A 15508-nucleotide genomic window follows, 5' to 3' on the forward strand; every position below is an offset into this window, starting at 1 on the left:
GCCTATAGGCAGTCTGACAGAAAATTCACTGATCCCGATAATCTGAAAAATGACGATTAATCTGACGGGATGATAATCGGTCTATCCCTGACAAGGATCTATAAACAGATCTATAAACCAAAATATTTCTAATTTCTTGAGATTCAGTTGAAATGTTATTTGTAAGTTACACATAGGAAGACAAAAGATGAATGCTTAATCAGAAGTCATCATGGTAAGTAGTGACTTTAATAAGATTGTAGATTTTGTTGATAACCCTTGTAACTCACTGTTCCAAAGGGTAACAATAAATTGTTGGCAAGCAAAGGTTTTGAGACTGTAAAACAAAGGCATCACACAATCAATCACAATGTAAGCGTAATTGTAGCCCTTTGCCTTTTCATTGAGTTCATCAGTCTGACTCCAGCAAAAGAAAAAGACATAATTTTCTCATACCTATAACCAGTTGATGCAAAGAGTAGTATATGATTCAGCAGTATTGTGTGCTGTCAGCACCGGAGTCCATCAGTGCGTGAGCATAGACTTGATGAAAGAACGCAGCCGCCGATGGCCAACAGCCAGAACAGCAGGTGACATGGCAATGAAGATGATGTTGGCAAAACGAGCAATGACCAGGAGAAACTCGGCTGAGGAGCCGCGGTTGTAGTTGAAATAGTTGACGGAGATAATGCTGGTTCCCCAGGATGCAATGAAGAGCATTATGAGCGCGAGAATCACCTGGAGAAACACATGAAGCAAACAAACAGGGAGGGGAATCTCTAAAATTAGATGAAATATGTTCATCTTGATTCTGGAAAAAAAAAACAACCAAACAAAAAAACCTCTAAAACAAATGACAGCCATGTTTATCAGTTCCATATGTGAATTCTAAGGTCTGCTGCTCACAAAACATTTTAACCCACCCATCCACTTCTCATCTACACGATGAGCATGCCTTCAGTATGTATCTCTATACAACCACAGTGACTCAACCACCCTCCTCTTCCTCACCTTGGCTGCTCGTCTCTCAGCAGGCACCCGTTTTATGACAGGTGCATCCTGCACTGAACTCCGCATCCTGCCGTGGGTGTAGAGCATGTAGAGGGAGGCCAGGTTGGTTAAGGCCATGAGGATGATGGGAATGGTTTCATGGATCACCATAGATGTTGTAGCATAGGCCAGGCCACTGTAGCTGGTGGGAAAGTTCCAGACACAGCCCAGCAGGGGGCGTGTTGTGCTGCTCACCAGCATCAGGGTCTGACAGAGGAGGGGGAAGACAAAGCAGTGGAGTCAGAACATGGAGGAAAGAGGGTGGAGAGAACATAGGAAATGCACTCCAATACACATATCGCGGTACTACTTAATGTGCCAGAAAATGTTTGAGTATGTCCCAAAAGCAGTATGCCAAAAATACAAGGATGTTCTGTCAATGTCCGGTCGGATTTTGCATCATGGAGGCCAGAACTCTTTTTTGACTAAAGACTATTCTTCTTTAAAGCACCTTTAAAGCTGATGTTACATGGAGCCTGTGTCTAAATCAGTAGAATTCCCCTGGCAATATTAGTACCTTGTGAATAGGGCTTTAGTCTGCATCTTAGGGAAATGCCTTCTCTCCTGAGAAAAAGGGACAGCTATTTCTTGTTGATCTCTTTGAACCAAGCTCAATTAAAAACATTTTTAAAAAATGTCCCAGTCAAATTCTCACTTTTTGGTGACCGCTCTCTGAAAGCATGCTACACAGATTTAGATTTTTGGTTGTATTTCCTTACTGTTACGGACACACATTGGTTTCCATTTATTTTCCCTTTGTAAGATATTCAGTAAACTCCTTAGAATTGCTCGAGTTGTCTAATCTAACTGCCAGTCTGCACTATTTTTTTGATCATACTAAAATTAACATTTAATTCATACATTCAATTTAAAGCTCAAATTTGTAAGACTGTAGAGTCTCATTCCCAACACAGAAAATACCGATTCTTTTGGGTTTACCCAGTTATCAGATAATGACACTTTGGGTTCGTATGTCAGGCCATCCACCAACCCAAAGCATCAGTATTTGATAAGCTGGGGATGAGAGACTCAATAATCAGATATTTTACAAATTGTTCCTTTAAGCTCATGCAGCCTGATGCTGCGGAAGACTCTCACCTCTGTGCTGTTAATGTTCCCATTGATGGAAAAGATATGAGCAGGAATGGAGTAAATAAAGTTGAGAAGCCAGATGAGGCCCAGACTCAGCAGCAGGGTCTTGGGAGCGCCCCGCTGCCTGTGAAGGCTCCCGACACTTGGGGCCACACGCCTCAGCGTCTGGAGGTGGAACGCACTGAGGAAGAACGTTGACCACACGTTGACAGATCGCAGCCACACCCAGACACCCATGAGGATCTGACACCACTCTTTGGAGGAGTACAGCTTGAAAAGAAGGAGATGCGTGCATATTCACAAATTTGGAACATTCCCTGACCATCATCTTTTGTACTTTCCCTTATCTCCAAAAGATACCAAAGATACTCCTGGAGACGTCTCTTGTCACCAGTATATACTTTGGCATAGACAAACGGTAAGGCAGGGGGTGCAAAAAAGTCAGATCAACATACCCTTTCAACCGACTGAAGGATGAGTGGTTGATGTTTAAAAGTGCATACCTGCAGTCCCATGTCTGAGATGACCAGCAGCGTGTTCCTCACCAAAGACACCAGTAGGTTCGAAAGTGCCATGTTGATGATAATGATGTCCGAGTTTCGCCCCCCACCACTGTCCTGTAATACACTCTTACCGACCACCCCGACCACGGTGGCATTACCTATGATGCCAAATAAAACCAGGATAATGTAAAAGGCTATTTGTGCAGGGGACACAGAGACACGAAGTCCCATCCCCACAAGCTCTGTGTCCACCTCCCCATCCATCGGGCCGTCCATTGCGGCCATTCTTCTCAAAAACCTTGTTGATAAAGCAGATTTACCAGCTGATAAAAAGTCTGAGAGCACACTACATCTTCAGTTTGTGAGGTAAGTATAATTCAGTTTTCATCCTTCAGCATGCTGCCAACATGACCAGCATAATCATCTCGCAGGTCTTTGCAGGAGCAGCCAGCTAACTTAAGACACTCCTTCTTGAGGTGTCGTTCTGCTGCGATCTGGTGAAATAATCCCTGTCAGAAGACACCTGTGTTTTATACCCCGGGGAGCTCGGGGCACAGGTTAATGAAACACAGGAGATTAATCAGCTTCCCTGAATGAAATGTGCTTCTTTTGCAACTTCATTCTTGAGGCCATCCACCTCTGGGAACTGGAAGCCTTTTTGTTTGTGTGCATGTGTTCTTGATTGAGCCCACGGACAAAACAAAAATCAACGACAGCATGTTAATGTTGACTTCAGGTCACAAGGCCCTGATGTGGATACCAAAAATAAACACTGCACAAAATAATACACAACAAAGTTTCCTTAAATGAAAGCAGAAATGGTTTACCTGTGGTGTTACTGTTGGTTCCGTTGCTGCAAGACAGCGTTAGCAACGTGGCTATTGCTAAATTTGACTGATCTCAGTGCTATGAAAAGGCAGAGTTACACACTCAGTTGTATCAATAAGTAGGCAGGTTCTGCTGGAACCGTTTCGAGCCCTAGTGGTAAGGGACACACATATCAGAGGGGGAACAGATTTTGACACAACACCGGCGCCCTCTCCATCGAGTGAATGCCCGTCTGTTCACTCGTATTTAACTCAGTTTCTGTCATTCTCCCTCTTCACCGTCTTTCCATTAATGGCCCTTTTTTCTTTTTTTTTCTTTTTTTTTTTTTTTTTACTTTTGCAGAGATTCCACGGTTATTCCAGTTGTTTGACCGATACCTGGTGATTCAGTATTCTTCACAATGAAAAAGTTGGAGCAAAAAAGTTGTGTATTGCCAGTTCACCTTTAAATCCCTTCGTAAAAGAAAATCAGGTCGTGGTATCCCGTCCCTTGTTGTCCATTCACAAACCACAATGGACACGAATCAACTTGGTCACCAACATAACAAGAAACAAGCCCCTGTTTTTCACAGGAGACTAGATATACCCTTATCAAAGTCTGATGAGGGGTCATTTGCAAGCCTCCTTATCACCAACTGGTTCAAAGAGTGTGACAAGTAGGGAGTTCCCACAGGAGCTATTCAAATATATCAACAAAGATGAATGTTTTAAAGATAAACAGTTGGGTATGAACATCAGTAACATCTGCCACTGAAGTGACACTTTGATGTGTGGTGTTTGTAAGTACGTTCATAAATACACCAATGATGTAACAAATATTTGCACAAGTACAACAAAAGGCATCAGTAGGTCCTTTTATTTATTCGCAGTAACTGCCAGCAATTTTAAGATTTTATCAAAAGTAATACACTTTCAACTGACTACTACCTCTTAGTCCTTTCCTTTATCTTCTATCTGAGGCAGTAAAACAGCGTTTTATTGTTCCATTTAACAGCATTACATCCCTTTCTATTGGGAGAATGCTTCATTAATGGATTTGGGTGTTTTAAAGTAATAAAATTTAATGGTGCATGATCTTTGTCTCTTATGTCTCGTGAAAATATGGCACCAAGTTTACCATTTTCTCAGATTGCAATATCTGATTATAGCCAACAACCACTAGATGGCCCCACGAACAACCAAATAAATGAGTACCAGGGAGCAGGACACATCTTCAATGTTTTTTTTACAATGTAAAAAAAAAAAAAAAAGAAAGAAACTGATTCTTATAGACACTGTGCAAAACATCTTTTATAGAAATCTTCTTTCTCTTGTCCTTTCATTCGTCCAGAGAAACACTGTACCAGACAAGCCTGGCAGTAAATTCAGTAGCACATAAATACAAAACAAGTACATTTAAATTTATGTACTTGTGTGTATATATATATATATATATATTCATTCACAGTACATATTCAATATATTGATCGAATACTTAAGAGAGCTGTACAGAATCAGGAGGCTGAATTTATTTTATCTGAAGAGACGATAATGTAAAATACAGCAATCATCTTTATGCTTTACAAACATCCTCTCTGTGTTTTTATCATTGACCACAAACCAGACTGTGAATGTCTGTGATCCAGAGAAATGTATGAACTCTGTCTTCTCATGACAAAAAAGATTCATCTTTTTCTAACTTGTTTATGATAAGCTTCAAAATCAAAAAGTTTGATACTTTCAATATTATGAATAATCCAGAAAAGGCCGCAACTGTTACATAAAAAGTAGAACTTTGGTCATCATAGATAGATAAAAATGATTAATGCCATCAGACATTAATACTGCATTGTTTTTGGTTCGCCAGTTAGTTCATCTATGATTTGCTGCCTGCAGCCACAAAATGGATTTTGGAAAAATATCTTTGTACTTCCACCGCTGTGCAACACAACTCTGTTATAGCAATACATTTGGATAATTTTCTTAAATACACACACTTCCTGTAAAAGGAAAATGTGAATGATGAATCAGTGTCAAGCGTCGTGCAAATCTAAAATAACGTTAACAGACAAGGTCATGGTCCTCTAACTTGGCATCCAAAGTTTCTTCAGCCTCAGACTGATGCCAGGCTCTGATAGGTAGAAGTAATTGATGCTCAAGATGATTACTGATGATCACATCTCATCACCTTTTATTCTGCCTCTAAATGAACCTTCTTCCTCTAGCCTCTACAGCTGCACCACAGTGGCTCATCTCTCTCCATCCTGCTGGCAATCCCTTCATGGAAGATCACCATATTTCATCTGGCATTAGTTTTTTGTTTGTTTTTTTTACGGTAGATACCCTTCCTGATGCAACCCTCCCAATTTATCCAGGCCTGGAACCAGCAATTCATTTCACTGGCTTGTGGATTTGGAGCAAACTGGCAGTCAGTGTCTCACCCAAAGGACACTTGGACATGTGGACAAGAGAAGGTGGGGATCGAACCACTCTGCCTTCTGTGCCCTTGGCCATTTAAAATAAATCATGAAGTGAAAAACAAATGCAATCCTGGCTACTGTAGTTCAGCTTCTCAGGTCACAGTTCATCAAAACACCTATATATTTCTTCTTGTACCTCTGCAATTTATAATGGAGATGTTGTGTGGTTTATTGTACCTCAAAGACTTATCTGTAGTGTTCTCAAGCTTATCTCATCCTGTTTCACTTCTCAGATGAGCCAGAAAATATGTGATTTACAGCTATGAAGATTTAAAACTAGTGAAAGGTGATGCCAGAAATTTGGATTTTGATCTGAAATCAGGGGGACACAGGGCAGGACACCTCTTAACGTGTTAAGATCTTTAAATATGTGTGCAAGGAGAAGAGATCATTTCATACATTTTCTAGTAAACACACCTGTGATTATGTAACAGTACACTTTAAGAGACAGCTGATCCTGTTATGATAACAGACGGTAAATCACAATAATAAATAACAATTGTCTATAACAATGGTTCCTTGCACAAACCATGGCGGCAGCTTTACCTGCACACTCTGACCAACTCTGATATGTTCGAACACATCCGAGATGCTGTGTAGGACGGCTTTCCTGCAAATTTGGTGGATATTTTCATTTTCAGGACAAATAGATTATAATTACACCAGATTTGTTGAACCATTGTGAGGACAGAGGGCTGGGGCTATGTGATAGAGGCTTTTCTGTCATTTAAGAACTGAGAATTAATATTCAGTCCTATACAGGAGTATCTAGTGCACCCAGCAGTTCAAATGCTCCATTTCACTAATTGTTTTGCTCCAGCTGCTTGATTGGTTTGGTTGTTAACCCCACTGGTTGGCTTCTATCAGAGAGGGGAGACAGGGAAACAGGAAATTACACTTCCTCCAGTGAACCAAACCTGCTACGTAAAAATAAGTGCTAAAACTGAGAAAGAAATATTCAGCTCGGCCAACCTGTGTCTCTCTCTGTAGTGCAGCATATCCCGTCTCCCCGGCCAGAGCTGTAGACGGGGGACACGCACACTCGACTGCCTGGCGCGAGGCGTGTTAGCCGCGTTGAAATAGAGGTGGGAGGCAGGTAGACCGAAGAGGTGGAGGGCTTCCAGGAGGAGCGGAGTGAACCCTCTCTCTCCCAGCTCAGCCAGTAGCCTCTCAGGCCTTCCTGACGGGCCTGCCACGCCACCTGCACCTCCTGACGCTGCACCGGGATCAGCTGAAGGTCGGCCAGGGCGGGCAGAGCTGCTGCGTGGAGAAAAACACGGAGAGAAGATCTAAAGACTGATGATTCACAAAAGGTCAGAGGGAAATAAAACAGAACAAATTAAATGTTTACAACCAAAGACAACTCAATTATTGTGAAGAGGGGAAACGACTAAAGGACAAACTCAAACAAAACGCACCCTCTTGAGTGCACGCCCTCACAGACATGGCTCTTTCTTTTCCATTCACATGCAGAGCGCTGACTGTGACCAGGTATTGAGTGCCTGGCTCCAGACCGGTAAGTAAGGTGGAGTTCTGCTGGTTGCGTAACGTCACGGTGCGGACGTGCCCGCTCGGGATCGCTCCATACTCCACCGAGAATCTCTGGACTCGATGCGGCTGCAGAGGCCCCCAGCTCACACGGATCTGACGAGGGCCAGAGTCTGACACGGACACCACGGCCGGGCTTAAAATATCTGAGGAGAATGAAGGCCAGCAGCAATTAAAGGTCAATTATAGATAATTACAGTTAGCCTGAACAGCCCGCTGTGCTGCGACTGTTGAACAGATCGGGGGTTGTGTGTGTTATTGCAAATTAAAGGACAGGAAACAAAAAGAAAAAAACTCCCTTATGTAATAAAATATCAACTGTCTTCCTCAAGCACTCAGTCTGCTGAATGTATTTCAGAATAATGAAAAGTCAACAGGGCTGGGTACTGTGACAATTGAACCCATATGGTACCAGTACTGGTCCCTAGAATTCAGTACCAGTACCCAACAGGACTTTACTCTCTTCGTAAAAACAAAAATGTCATTTTAGTTGTAAAAAATAATGAAAGTCACCAAATAAGATCGACATTCAAATCAGGACGCTGTACAAAGACCTGGAAGCAGCTGGAGAGACAGTGCACTTTACTCAACCTGGATGTCTGGACTAAAATGTAGAAACTGATGAAATATCAGTGTGATGTTGGACCTTTTAAAAAATATATATAAATAACTATCAAAAGGAACATTAAAAACAAACATTGGAGGGCAGATTCTGATTCTGATGGCCTGAAGAAACACAGGCGTTTGTCCAAAACTGTGGTATGAAACCAACAGTATGGGAATGTCATCGTATTTACAGAGAAATATTACAGTACCCAAGCACTGTTGTAGAGACAAAAAGATAACCAACCAAAAAGCCTCACAGAGTGCTTCAGCGTGCTCAACAGCATGTCGGTAAGGACTTTATGAGGTAGCCAGTGGCTGAGTTTTGGCTAATGCCAGTAAAAATGTGTTGCCGTTAAACAAAATAATCGCAGTTACGGCTGTTCTTGTATTACATCTATGAAGTTTTCTACCACGTTCTTCACTTCTTTTCCTTTTCTTGAATTAAATATGTTGTGCTTTAAATCCTCTCACCAGGAAGTGTGGTGAAGTCCACAGAGAGTGTGTTGAACAGCTGCTGGTTGGACTGTGGGTGGAGATACGCTGTGTAGGAGGTATCGGGGTGCAGGTTGGTCAGCTCTACCCAGCTGGAGTCGCCTGGGAGAATGCGTCTGGTCTCAGGGTCCAGTTTCTTCACAGAGTGATACTGGAGTTCATAGTAACTGCTGCCTGCACCCAGAACAGGACGCCACTGCAGCACGGCACTGTGGGAAGTCAAGTGAACCACACGCAGCCGTTCTGCACGAATGATTTCTATAGATAAGACGAGACGAGAGCAATGGGAGATGGAAAGGCATAGAGATAGTCTAATGTGCTAAAATCTCGTATTCAGACACACACACACACACACACACACACACACACACACACACACCAATGATGGCGTCCCTCAGGTCCTCTGTGATGATGTCAATGTTATCTATGTCCACAGCGTAGAGGTGAGACTCCAGAGGTGGTGTCACGGCCCGTTGTAACACCTGGTAGTTGCCATGTACCGTAGACACGGCCAGCACAGAAACTCCCTGCGCCTTCAGCTCGGACATCGGCTCGTCCACGTCCCCAGGCTGCACGCCATCAGTCAGCCACAGCAGGATCTTCGGCACCTTCTCCTCCATCTCTGTCAGAAGCCGCTGGGCCACCCTGAGCGCCGCCTCAGTGTTGGTGTCCCCCTGCAGGTGGCGGATACCCTGCAGCGCTTTCTGCAGACTCTCCTGATTGTTGTGGACGTCCAGGCCAAACTCCAGGATCGGGTTTGTACCCACCTGCAGCAGCCCGACTCTTACGTGCCCCGGGCCCAGTGAGAAGGGGCGAAGCAGCTCGCCGGAGAAGAGCAACAGCCTTGAGAACTCGTAGTTTGACAAGCTTCCTGAGGAGTCCAGCAGGAGGAGGATATCCCCTTCACAGCAGTTTAACTCTGTGCATAACAGGAGGGAAAACAAGGAGGTCATTCAATATGTGGGTGAAAACCTCAAATCATTCTTGTTCTTGTTTACCGTGTTACCAGGTATGCTACCATACAGTGTTGAACCCTCCATTATTATTGTTATTATTTTTTATGCCACCTGTGGGCAGCGTAAACAAGCTGTCAGCATAACATTGACATTTCATCACCTTCATGATGACATCGACTGTGTGTTTTTTTAAATGGAGACAAAAGCTACTCAAGTACACATTATACAAATGTTAATAGTGAAAACCACGGACACATTAAACTTTCCTATCATATACAATCATTATTCTCACATTAAGTGGAGGAGGGGCTGATGGTGGCGCCAACAGGCGCGAAAGCTGACAAGCGAGAGACAACTGGTCAAGATGGCATGAACATTTAGAAATGCAAAACCACTGGATATCTTGAACAAGACGCTAAGACATTTTCCAGCTGTAATTTAAACCTGATAAGCCAAAAAATGATCTCTCTCTGAGCCTGACCAAGTGATCTCATGCCTTCATTAAATTGGAAACTGAACAAAAAGGAACCATAAAGCTGCAACAGAAAAACATCTGCAGAAACGTACACTGCCAATGTTTATTCTGGGTGACTGGGATGAGAGTAACAGAGTAGCTGTGGAACTTCTGTGATTTTATGTTGAGACGAAGCAGTTAAGAACAGGCATATAAAGTCACATCAATGGACTGTTGAGGAAAAACTGACCCGAGTCGTTCACAAACAGACCAAGGGCATTACACAACTGAAACAAATCGTCCACAGGCTTGAACAGGCAGCAGAGAGAGACGGGGAAGGTCTCATTTTTCACATTACATCACATTATTACAATCTGCTCACATACAACCAATTAAAAAGTGATTCATACCTGTAAATTGCTACATAGAGCTCCTTTAACATTGATTTGGGGACCACCTGAATGTAAATCGAATACCACCTTCGGCTGCTCACCAGCTAGTTAGTCTCTCAACTTCGCTGTGCAAAGACAAACAGATTGTGAAAATGATGCCGGTAGAATCAAAACAATTACCTGAATGACGTTAAAACGCTCCACAAAAGTGAGGGTAGCTGCAGATTCAGGTGAAAATCTCTGTGGGCTCGTCAAGACAAATGAACACTTACTCTATAAAGTGTGTGAAATGATCATTTGGTCCTTGAATATATGAGGAAATGGCAGTTCGAAACTAGATCCTCAATTTCCCCCATTTTGGACATTAAATCAAAGCACGAACTGGGATTTTTTAAATTTTTTTTTATTAATGATTAGCATGGAATTTTCATAAAACGTGGTGAATTATTAGGCCGCTTTAATTTCTCCTTAAAGATACCAGAAACTGTTGGCAGTGATGAATCATCCCATCCTGACTACATTAAAATCTCAATCATGAAAAAAGGGACACTGATCTACGTTTTCTTAAAGACTGATCTTATTATTGTCACAGACTGCCGTAACTTGGGGGAAGCATTGATTAAAAGAATGAAAAGGCAATAACATGTATATGAGGTGTCTCACTTCATGCCCAACACTCTAAAATCCTGGGAACAATCTGCCGCACGGCCCCCGCTGTATTCAAAACATGTCAGAAAACATTACACTGAGAGCACTTTGAGTTGAGCTCCAGCAGAGGACTCACGAGCGAGGAATCAAAAAAGGATTGGTCACAGGAGTCGATTCATCATGTGGAACTGGAAGGAAGATTTACGTCGGCGAGGAAACGAGAACGGCGCAGAAAAAGAGAGAGCGCAACCCACATCTGGGGAATCTGTCCAATCTTCAACTTGTCATCACATCTCAGAAGCAATTGCGCTCTGGTGTGTTGTCAACGAGTCGACTTAATGGAAGAATTTTCAACGAAATAACCAACAATCGGATCGGCGGCTGACTCACTCGACTGTTCCTCCGGGAAAACCACCGAGCGTTTACTTGTAATCATGTGGGGTTTGTCACATTGTAGGCCTGCAGTTCATGAAATATTGGTCTTGTACCATCACCTGTTATAAATGACTGATACACTGACATTAGTTCATGTAATCAATGTGGACTGAGGATCAGATTAAATGATTCAATAATCCCTATAATCCCCTACATAATGTGCCCATCGGCTTTATTGCCTCACTTCTTCCATATTGTTCGCACCTCTCCGTCTTTTCCACTCGCAGCTCCTCCGCAGTACACCCCCTTTGTTTTTATTGCAGCAATGGTCCATAATCATTAAACTTTTATAGGGAGGCAGAAAAAAATAAAGCAGCAGGAAAATAAACAGGCGGAGAGGAAATGAGGGAGAACAGAGCAATCAGACAAGGAGGTGCCAACAACTTAATGAAACACAGATAACTTACAAAAGGAGAGATGCTCCGAGAGGGAGGCAGAAGCTTCAAGAACATGAAACCTCTGTGGATTTTAAATTTATGTTTATAGGCTATATATGGCAAGAATAAGAATGGAGAGGGGGGGCTGATATGGGAAAATGAGGCAGAGAACAGAGAAACAAGACAGAAAGATGAGGTGAGATGACAGGATTAGAGTTGTTGATGGAGATGTAGAGGAATTGCTCCATCTTTGCATTCCTCAGAGGAAAAGTGCCTGTGAAAATATGTGATTTGAGCGTGTCGTCTGCCATTTAACTGGTTTCAAGCTGTGCCAAGGCCATATGTTACACTGCAGAGCTGCTCAGATGAATGAAAAATATGTTAATGCTTCCTGTGAAGTTTACCGAGAGCGTTATCAACATGCGCCGACATCAAACAGACAGATGGTAGACTATCCAGTCCGTGCTGCATCAAAATCAATGCAGGCCACTTCTGAACTCCTGATCATCTAAAACACATTACTCATGAGCTGTGTGTGGCTCTGCTGCCTTTGAAACATTTACAGATTTCCGGATGAAAAGTGAAACTGCGGTTGAATTAAAAATTCCGCGCATTCCATGTGGGATTTTTGGGGAAGGACTTCTAACTTAGCCAATAAGCAAGAATATTTACTTTTAATTAGCTGTGGCCACCTGTGAGTACGACAGCGTCCTCTGTGTCAGAGACAGCATGAAGAACACAGCTCCTAATGTCCTTCAAAATACAGTGACAGACTCCTTTTTATTAAACACCAACACTAAACAGCTTGCCTGCATTACTGAGCTAATGTGCAGGGTTTTCTCTGAAATTATGAGGCAAATGAATGTGATATAATCCAAACTAAAGGACAGATCTAATGGTTGTAACTGGTCTCCGGTCGCCTTCTTCATTCTTAATCGAGATGTTGTTAGTTTATTTTCTGCTTTAGCTTATCTAGCTTTATGTACAAATATCTTATCATTGTTTCTGAGTTTTGGTTTGGTCATTTCCTGTTTTATTTTTTCAATTATAATCTCATGTGCTGTGTGTCACGTCTACTTCCTGTCTTTGTCTTTTTTACGCTCTCTTTGCTGTTTATACACAAGTTTTTTTAGAGTTTCCGTTTGTAAGAAAGTTGATTTTTGAGTCTTATCCACAACTCAAAGTCAAATACTGACTCTTTGGGACTGCAGGTCACCATCCCATAGCGTCGCTATTTGAATTGGGAAAGAGACCCGAAAATCAACATTTATTCAGGGTGGACCTTTAATGAATCAGTTCCTGTGTGTTTAAGCCTGTGGTTTTCCTCATTATTTGTTGGTTTGTCTGTGTCTCCTGCATTCCTGTGTCTGTTTCCTGGTCCTCATGTGTCCTGTGTATTCCCCCCATTTCTTCTCTAGGACTTTCTGGTTCTTCTGTTTGTGTATTACTCTTTGGTCAAACTTCATTTTTCTTGGATTCCTGTTGTTACTCCCAGCTTTTGTGTCCCCTTCCTTATTTTCTACCATTTGAGACTTTGGACTTCTTTACAAAACATACATTTTTCTTGGGAGGACCCCGAAACTCTCGGCCCAGTATGTGCACTCGAGTGCTGGTGGACACATTGTTTACTCGGATATGTTTCTTAAAACTGACTGACGTCCACTTGGCTGCTTCCAGCGGTGTTATGATTCGGAAAAGATTTTCCATAGCTTACAGTTTGTACACCCATATATAATTTGTTCCATATGAAGTCACAGGTCAGCCAGCTGGCTTCTTTTTCAAGATTAAACCTATGAATGCAAACCTGCACCTGCAGTGGAAGATTAAGGATTCAGATCCTTCAACTGAGTGAAAAGAAGCATTTAAAAAAAGAGGTAAGAGTTGTATGAAATCATATGCAACTAAAAACTTGTATCAAAAGTTAAAGTACTCATTATGCAGATAAATACCACCTGTGAATGTGACACTATAATTTATTATACTATTGAATTATTATGATTATTATTTTCTTTATACTTCATACTTATTTTCTTTCATTTGCTTCTACATTGATCAAAACTGTGACAAAACAGAAAATTAAAAAATAGTTAGCAAATTGAGACAATTCTAACTTCTTAATATGCTGCTGGGAGATGTAATCTGTAACGGCATCATACACTTCATGTGTTTTGTGTAAAATCAAAGTCTGACAAGTAATTAGTTACTATAGCCAGCACATAGCTTTAGTGGAGTAAAAAGTACAGTGTTACAGAATGTGGTGGAGAAAACTGAAACTGTTACTTCAAAAGCTGCACTGAAGCTGGCTCTGCTACTTGAGTTAATGTTTTGTAAACACCTGATCAAATACAAAGATGTAAAAGGAAGGTCCACTTCTTCAATGACTTTTCATATTACTGCCAATGACTGAATATTTACACTCACTGAGATTATTACAAACAAGTGTATAGATTAGATCTACCAGGAGCATTTAAAAAGACACACCCATTACATTTACCAATCAAAAATATGAAACAGTGTTTTGCAATACACAAACACAGTCATACTGTTCATGTGGCAGCTTGTTTAGACCAGCCTGAATGTAGAAATGATCCCAGTCTGTTGATTAATATCAAATATCACGTCAAAAGAATTCAACAGCATTTTTAAAATACTTTAAACACGGTCTGCAGACACGTCTACGTGTTGTAACTTTCACAATAAAGGACAAACCAGTTTTTTCTGAAGAGATAACTTTCAGCCCCAGACTTCCTTTACAAAAAGACTATTTTTTCATAGTCTAACCCCAAAGAAGAAGACGGATCGAACATGTCAACTTTAGACACGCGTACCCGGTCTGTATGTGGTTCATGTTTAATTCGGAGATGTGCGTGTCTATCTGTTCTGTCTCATCTGTATTGTATCCCGTGATATCATCTCACCTGTGGCAGGTAGAGCACCCTGCGTGTTGCGCCGCTGCAGCGTCGCCCACAGTAGAAAACAGCGAAGTAAAAAGTGCTTCATCCTTCCTGCGCAGCATTTAAAAACTACTCATTTGATCAGAAGGTGAAGTAAGCACCAGCGGTTCTTCTGTCACCGGTTTCCATCGCACCGTGGTCCAGTCCGTGTTGAGATCCTCCTCTGTCGCCTCTTCAGCAGAGTTTTGCTGCTGCGCGGTTCATCCAAACTTTCCGGCAAGCACCTGCGTCATGCCTTGTCCTCGGTGTTTGTACGGTGGGAATACTTCTCTCCGAGTCCAGCAAGACTGTCTCACTTTTCAGGTCCATATTACTCCTCCTCCTTAAACTGCTGAGCCAGGAAATACAATCAGTCACCTTTTACTGGATTTCGTTCTTTGGTGGTGCGTTTAAGGACTCATCCTCTGGCTGTTGAATGTTATTTCCCTAGTTTATGGTACCCCCCCCCCCCCCCCCACCCAAAAGTTGACACCCATGTGAAAGACCATGTGTGTCAGAAGAACCAAGAAAATCTCATCCTGAGGGTGCCAGGATTAAAAGTCTGCTGTGGCTGCAGAAAGAATGATCTCATCAGTTTTCCCTGTACAGTATCTTGTGCTGGATGAATAACAGTGAAACTGATCTGACCTTTATTCTCTCTGGAGACACCCATACAGGCCCACAGGCTGAAGACACAACCGAACCCCACTTTGGAAAACAGTTATGTGGCAAGAAACCCGTTCAGGCCGAGCACCAG

General features: G+C 42.2%; 2 protein-coding genes across 3 annotated transcripts; both read right to left on the reverse strand.

Annotated features, from left to right (window-relative positions):
- Positions 1-305: 305 nt before the first annotated feature.
- Positions 306-2900, reverse strand: LOC119020671 (olfactory receptor class A-like protein 4). Its single transcript, XM_037100166.1, has 4 exons — positions 2625-2900; positions 2128-2391; positions 991-1236; positions 306-717 (listed from the first exon to the last, which is right to left on the reverse strand). The coding sequence occupies exons 1-4, from the start codon at positions 2898-2900 to the stop codon at positions 505-507; spliced, it is 999 nt and encodes a 332-aa protein (XP_036956061.1). The 3' UTR covers positions 306-504.
- A 1389-nt stretch (positions 2901-4289) lies between these two features.
- On the reverse strand, positions 4290-15216 carry LOC119020814 (von Willebrand factor A domain-containing protein 1-like). Of its 2 annotated transcripts, none has more exons than XM_037100501.1 (6): positions 14737-15216; positions 8936-9475; positions 8536-8814; positions 7329-7604; positions 6883-7167; positions 4290-6770 (listed from the first exon to the last, which is right to left on the reverse strand). In XM_037100501.1, exons 1-6 carry the CDS (start codon positions 14816-14818, stop codon positions 6751-6753), a joined length of 1482 nt encoding a protein of 493 aa, XP_036956396.1. In that variant the 5' UTR covers positions 14819-15216; the 3' UTR covers positions 4290-6750. The 2 variants fall into 2 exon arrangements, with proteins under 2 accessions (XP_036956396.1, XP_036956395.1); XM_037100500.1 differs by having other exon boundaries at positions 6883-7170.
- Between the last annotated feature and the right edge of the window lie 292 nt (positions 15217-15508).

This window comes from Acanthopagrus latus, chromosome 6 (genome assembly GCF_904848185.1).
Source record: "Acanthopagrus latus isolate v.2019 chromosome 6, fAcaLat1.1, whole genome shotgun sequence".
NCBI classification, from domain to species: Eukaryota; Metazoa; Chordata; class Actinopteri; order Spariformes; family Sparidae; genus Acanthopagrus; species Acanthopagrus latus.

Excerpts from the sequence above, each read along its gene's own strand:
- LOC119020814 (XM_037100500.1), bottom strand. The coding sequence starts at position 14,818 with ATGAAGCACTTTTTACTTCGCTGTTTTCTACTGTGGGCGACGCTGCAG. Across the intron at positions 9,476-14,736 it reads GGGTGCTCTACCTGCCACAG|AGTTAAACTGCTGTGAAGGG; the intron begins GTGAGATGATAT and ends TGTTATGCACAG. Across the intron at positions 7,605-8,535 it reads GGACTTCACCACACTTCCTG|ATATTTTAAGCCCGGCCGTG; the intron begins GTGAGAGGATTT and ends CATTCTCCTCAG.
- LOC119020671 (XM_037100166.1), bottom strand. The coding sequence starts at position 2,900 with ATGGACGGCCCGATGGATGGGGAGGTGGACACAGAGCTTGTGGGGATG. Across the intron at positions 1,237-2,127 it reads GGAACATTAACAGCACAGAG|ACCCTGATGCTGGTGAGCAG; the intron begins GTGAGAGTCTTC and ends CTCCTCTGTCAG. Across the intron at positions 718-990 it reads CTGAGAGACGAGCAGCCAAG|GTGATTCTCGCGCTCATAAT; the intron begins GTGAGGAAGAGG and ends GTGTTTCTCCAG.